The 6,741-nt window shown below is 33.2% G+C and overlaps 1 protein-coding gene and 1 non-coding gene across 3 annotated transcripts; one reads left to right on the top strand and one right to left on the bottom strand.

Annotated features, from left to right (window-relative positions):
• Nucleotides 1–241: 241 nt before the first annotated feature.
• On the bottom strand, nt 242–309 carry MIR4413B (microRNA MIR4413b). The gene has a single exon (NR_126610.1). It is a non-coding gene; the product is annotated as a microRNA MIR4413b (primary transcript).
• Nucleotides 310–1,843: 1,534 nt separating this feature from the next.
• Nucleotides 1,844–6,213, top strand: LOC100794653 (putative rRNA methyltransferase YlbH). Of its 2 annotated transcripts, XM_003543565.5 has the most exons (9): nt 1,898–2,228; nt 2,352–2,452; nt 2,756–2,857; nt 4,039–4,143; nt 4,282–4,386; nt 4,640–4,778; nt 5,353–5,468; nt 5,560–5,616; nt 5,793–6,213. In XM_003543565.5, exons 1-9 carry the CDS (start codon nt 2,093–2,095, stop codon nt 5,865–5,867), a joined length of 936 nt encoding a protein of 311 aa, XP_003543613.1. In that variant the 5' UTR covers nt 1,898–2,092; the 3' UTR covers nt 5,868–6,213. The 2 variants fall into 2 exon arrangements, with proteins under 2 accessions (XP_006593663.1, XP_003543613.1); XM_006593600.4 differs by lacking the exon at nt 5,793–6,213 and having other exon boundaries at nt 1,844–2,228; nt 5,564–5,620.
• Nucleotides 6,214–6,741: the final 528 nt, after the last annotated feature.

Here is a 6,741-nt window from a genome sequence, read left to right on the forward strand (position 1 = left end):
TGCTGCCACGCGGGACAAACAAAGTTTAGCAATTTCATTAATTTCTGTAAAACTTTACTTGCGTTTTGATAATCCTCGACATAGAGTTTAGTATAGGATATATAATTCTACTATTTATCTTGCATTCAGGCTATTTTATTCATAAGTAGTATAGACATTATATAGATTGGTTGACCTCTATTATGCATTATTTCATTAATAAGATTCCACGCTTACAATATTTTTCTCTATTTGCATAAATCATCAATACGGAATTGTAAGTCTCCGTAAAATTTCCTAATCAAGTGACTTACAATTCTCTTATTGATGAGGATGCTAACAGAAACACGGTCTGGTTCAATTCCCATTTGTTTGGATGACATTGTTGTGTTTGGTTTCTTTACGTGAGAGAGAAAGAAGTTGGTTTACCTGCGATCTCAGCTTTGGCGTACCATTTAACAAGTAATGACGAAGGGTTTCATGTCATACCTTATTAGGGAATTATGTTTTACAGCAGAAAATAAGATTATTTTAATAGTTTTGTATATACACTAACTAAATTATAATAATTCAGACACACTGTACAACAAAAACATTAAATTATTATTTACATATTAGTAAATAACTAAAATTTCTGTGTGATAAAATAAATTTTAATAATTCTTCTCACAAAGTATTCCATTTAGTATTTTACGGTGTCTAATAGGATGGGAATAGGCCAACTGCCTGCAGAAGTTTATGGTCTAACCTGACCTGATTAATAAAAATGTCAGAGTTAAACTTTTTAAAATACTTATTAAGTTTTAAAAAAAATCTACTATGACTTGTTTGTTCATTTATACGTAATAAGAAATTAATACATATATATATATATATATATATATATATATTACTTTTATATTTAATATCTTAATAAATTAATTGTATCATAAATAAAATAAATATTTGAGATAAAAGATAATAAATTAAACCAAATTTAAAAAAGGACTAAATAAAAAATTCTTAATAGACTTATATTTCAGATCATGTTTTAATTTTTTATAATAGGTGACACCTATTTATATTAAAGTCTAACATGACCGATCTTTTTTTATAAAAATATATATATATATATATTTGCAGGAAAAAAAGGTTTTGACCAGGATGAATTGACTTGTGAATAATTTATGATGAACAACTTAAAATGATCTGTAATAGTAGGTGATTTTCACCTGTTATTCAAAACTTTTATATTTATTATTTGATCCCCGATTCTTTAAATTTTCTTTTTGATATTATTAGTTGGTCTCTGCTAATACTGAAAACTCTCACCGGTCACCGCCATTATCACAAAATCAAACTCAACCAAGTTTATGTTCTTCCACTAGTAGTGATTGATTAATAAATAATTAAATACCAAACAAATTACAATTTAGATCTACTATTTAAAAGAAACAGAAAATTTTCATAAAATTCTTCATAATCGAAGTTCCTCAAATTTTCCATGGGCGTCGATCTACGAGACTACCACAACACTCTTGTGCGGCAAAGCCAACTGTATAACCTTAACACCTCTTACAGTTGGCGACTGGCATGAACGTTTTGGAGTGTTGGTCGAGGTTGTAGTGAAGCAAGCTAAGCCAGAGATGACGGCTACCTTAATGGCTTCGAAGAAGAATAAACGTTGGATGGAGCAACCGTTGGAATCTGTATGGGTCTGCCTCTTTGAATCTCTTGTACATGATTAAACAAATTGAAATAGAAACATCAAACCCAATTAGGATTCAAAAAGATAAATTGCAGAAACTAACAAAAAAATCATAAGCTGCAAGGAGACTATGGTAAAAGAAGGACCCAATTGCAATTTCATGCAAACCTTCTCAACAAGTTGCAAGTGAAAGATCTATACTGTCTATTATAACATGATTATATCTAACGGTGTAGGAATATTGTTTACTAATAAACCCACCCACAAGAATGGAAGTAACAGAAAAAAACTACTAAAATTTAATTAGAATATACCACTATTATCATGGATAGACCCTCAAAAAAAAAAAAAAAAGATTTGTGATATCTCTCTCTCAGTGACACCCAAACTCAAAACACACTCAAACAATCTCTGTTCACTTTAACAATGGCGGTTTTGTTGCCTCCAACATTCTCCCCACTTCTACTAAACACCAAGACAGATTTTGGGTCACCACCATTTCCTCTTCTCACCCTCTCCTCCTCCTCACCCACCTCCTCACCCCTCTTCGTCTCTTACACCAGTAAGTTCATTATTCCTATATATATATGCTACTTCACTCACATAAATAATAAAACATTATTCATTTTCATGTTCTAATATCATTGCATTGCAATCTCGTGTTTGTTTCTTCCATATTTTGCAGAATCCGGAAATGGGTTGGCCAGTGAGGACAAAAAAATCTTGCTTGAGAAGTATGGCTACGATATTGATGCTGATGAGTACTTTTCACAGTCATCTTCTAAGGTTACTTATGCTTCAAAATTTATGTGTCATATCATATCTCAATAGAACAAACCACCAATTTCACCCCGAAGTGTTACCCTTTCCCCTAAGTGATCTCTGAAGTAATAAAATTATTTAACTTAAAGTAATCCTCTAGCAAGTATTAAACTTCCATTACTTTAGGGGTCACTTAGGTGAGAGGTAATAGCTTAAGAATGAAATTGATGGTTTACTCTATCACATTAAAGCCGTTTGAAAATCGTGTTTTGTGAAATTTTACTGTGTTTCCTTTGTGTTTTTTCTCTTCTGAATGCAACTGTTTAGTCCAAGAGGAGAAAGGAGCAACCAAGGAGAAGAGGAGGGAAGCAAGTGCAGGACCCACCAGAGGACCCTAAGCCTCCTCGTGTAACCCATAAATTGCTTCAGGTATTCTCAATTTCGAGAGGAAAATAAGAGGGTGGTTGTTTTTGTATGTTCAATACGTAGATTGCTAGGGTGAGGTTGTTTGTGAACTAAATTGTGGAAGTGATGCATTCCAAGGAAAGTGTGGCCTACACTTTAGAGGAGTTTAATTTAATCCCCATTTTCCTGCTTTCTTTTCCTTCCTATGTAATTTAGGTTGGCTGCACCCTACGTGTATGATGAATTGCCAACATTCCTAAAGGTTTTAAGATAATTATGATTTTATCACTTTTGTCTCCCTTATTTATGGGGTTCATACTTTCCTAGTCCTACAGTTGGTCATTCTTGATTTTTAAAGATAAACTCTTCTAAAAGCTTAACCTGGTAATGAATGAAGATATTTGATGGGCAAAACTGATTCTGATGATCATTTCATGGATGCCCTCTTGGACTATATTCTGTTTGTCTGATGAACTTGGGCTAATACTTAAATTTTTCTTCCCGAGTTATGGGATATAGGATGGAACCACTTTGTGTAAAATAACTAAAAATAGCATGGTAATTTTATTCCATTTCCTTCCATACTACTACATTCTATCTCATTCCACCCATCATTGCCTAGATCTGTTTATCTCTTTTTTAATTTTTATAGTTCATTTTAAGGCTGCCACATCTATTTTGGTTGTAAACTAACTTTGAAGCATGCTATCAACTTATTAAGCTTTAACACTTAACATTTTACTGTTTTATTTTGTTCTAAATGTTATGCTTAAGTAGTTAACCACAAATTAATGTAATACAGTCAGATATTTAACTGTTGTCTTCTTTTCTGATGCTAATGCCTCTTGCCTTTAGTTGGGCATGTCCTTTTTAGTGCTTCTTGCCTCAAAATGTTAAAACCTTAAGGATTGATGACCTTGATTTACTGACTTTAAATCATATACAAATTAGTATTTAAAAAATATTGACAGTAGCCTTGGCTTTATTTCCAATGACTATGAGGCTGGTAGAATGACTTCAAAACCACAGAGGGGGTCGCTAAATTTGAGTCCTATAGTAACAATGGGTGTATGGCTAACTTTTTAGTTTTGCAAAATCATTTCTAAATCAATTTTGGGGCTGGTAGAATTGATTCTGAGAGAAGTGCAAATTTTTAACTTTTCTATTGGTATAATTGATTTTGGGTGTGAAACGGACCCATGTAGGTTCTTGGAGGAACAGCTCGAAGAGTGAAGCTACTTTCACCAAAGGGCATGGATGTGCGCCCCATGATGGAAGTGGTGAAAGGTGCAGCCTTTGATATATTACAGGTACCGGTTTTATGTTTTATTTCCTATGTAGCACGCTTGTTTGCTAATTAATTATTGATATTGGGTTTCATCTAGTCTGTACAATTTCCTTGCTGCAACTTTTTTGTTTACTAATCATTTTACTTTTTCAACACCAAGGCAGCTGGTGGCTGTCCTGCAGCATTGAGACCTGGTCGCTGGTTAGACTTGTATAGCGGTACAGGTTCTGTTGGAATTGAAGCACTTAGCCGAGGATGTTCTCAGGTATTAATGTTTTCAGCGACAAGTTTATATTCACTAATATGGATTGTGAGTTTTGCAAAATTGTGATCACAGTTGTCAGACTATCTGAGCTATCTCCTATTTGACGGAATCAGCCTTCTGTTGAGAAATGGAATTAACAGATTTTCATCTAGTTCAAGGAGATGCACTATAGGATTTTCAATAATTTGTTTTTAAATTTTCCTGAATATAATAATATCTTTTCCTGAAGTCTCTTGTTTATATGCTTAATCAGGTGCATTTTGTTGAGATGGATCCGTGGGTTGTATCAGATGTTTTACGTCCAAACCTGGAGGAAACTGGATTCCTAGATGCTTCAGTCATACATACTGTCCGTGTAGAAAAATTCTTTGAGCGTGCAGAGCAATTTGTAGGCATGTGTATCTTTTCCCTTTTAATTCCATTTAATGCATATCTACGTAGCATCTTAGTCAACTGGGATTAGGGTTATGCAAAAATATAGGGTTACAAATTGATTTTTAACACAGACCCACAAACACAAAATACTTTGAATATAATTAGAATGCATAACAGTGTAAAGGTTTTCTATATTGTCATTCAATCATGGATTGCCATGTATAGTAAGATTATTAACTTTTGTAATAATTACTTTAAAAATCATATCTACGATGACTTCTAATTGATTGATAGTATAAAAATCTTTACATTGACATGTATCAAAGTTCAACTCATTCTTATATGCTTGAAATTTGAAATGTTTGATGCACAAAGTATTGCCTGGATAAGGATTTATCAGAAAAAGTTTTGGAAGCAACATATACTTTTATTTGTTCATTATGTAACTACTGTTGACACTCTTATTTAAGAGAATGCAATAAATATTTCCATCATTTTCTTCCACCACTGACAACTGCCAAAGTGAGTATGCTAATACTAAAATTAGCGTGGTTATTTCTGCTATTGTAAATTTGAATTGTTTACATGCAGGAAACAGTGGCCCATTTGATTACATTAGTGTCACCCCTCCATATACACAAGTTGACTATGGGGTGCTGATGAGGCAGATATCAGAATCATCCTTGATTGGAGAGAACACGTTTATTGTATGTACTAGTTTCTTACTTTCTTATTGTTCTTGGACCTAATGGTCTTCTTCTTACTAAGTTTATATTGAGCTGTCATGTTCTGATCTAGGTAGTTGAGTATCCTTTAAAAACTGACATGCTGGATTCTTGTGGAAGTCTTGTAAAGGTAATTCAAGTAACCAATATTACTGTGTTTGCATAACACATTGAATTGTCAATAGTTATTTTTCTTAAAATTCTTTTAGCCAGATAGCTATTATGAATTTATGTTATACATATCTTGTGGATTTTAATGATATGCACACCAATTTGAGCTGTTTAAGTGGTTGTGTGGAGATACAGATAACCGACAGACGGTTTGGACGGACACTCTTGGCAATTTATGGACCAACATGGTCCCAGAAGAAGAGGAGATGACACATTCAAATGCCTAAGTTGCAGTAAAGGCTGAAAAACATGCTGGTGCAATATTTATCTGTTACAGTGGTCAACAGGAATTAGTTTTTGGCACCTACCTCACTTCTTCAAAAGCTGTTATACACAGTCTAATGTTGGTCCCTGCAACAGGTCATGTCTTGTAATGTTAATCATAAAATCTTGCATTCTTTGTTATAATGTGACCCATCTTCAGCTGAAAATTGATTATTAAATCTAGATTAAGGTTTCATTACCAACAGTGTTGATCACAGTAGAAGTGGATTGTGATTGTAGGTGAACTTTATCTACCATATTAGTGAAATCATCACTCTAATCATTCTATTTCTAAGAGGGCTATATCTAACTACCACTCACAGATCCACAATGCTAATCCAAACACGTGGATAATCTTTCACTACCTGAGATATACGTGATTTGTTTTTTTGTGCGAGTGATATTGTACCATTTGTTTATACTTAGTTGATTTCAACACACAACCATGTCTTTATTTGATCTTCAGCTTTCATCCTATAAATGCCTATAGTTCAGTTATGTTGTCCCCCTTGAACTATACAATCATGAGCCTTTCAAGTCCTTGTAGATTCAACCATTAAAATTTTTACAAAAGAGGTGTTGCTGGGAAAGGTTTTGTTAATTTACAACAGAAAACACAAGAGAAACCCCCTTTCCCCTCATAATCTTTTTGATATTTAGATTTTAATGCAAGTTATAGGACGAAAATAAGAGATTAATTATATATGTAGTGTTGAAATTGAGTATATTCGATACAATGTATCTCTGCTAGACGAAAGATTGTCAAACAATGTACACAACAATTACGTAAACTTCGAATCACGGAAAAAGAAAAACATAT

Source organism: Glycine max, chromosome 13, assembly GCF_000004515.6.
Source record: "Glycine max cultivar Williams 82 chromosome 13, Glycine_max_v4.0, whole genome shotgun sequence".
Taxonomy (NCBI): domain Eukaryota; kingdom Viridiplantae; phylum Streptophyta; class Magnoliopsida; order Fabales; family Fabaceae; genus Glycine; species Glycine max.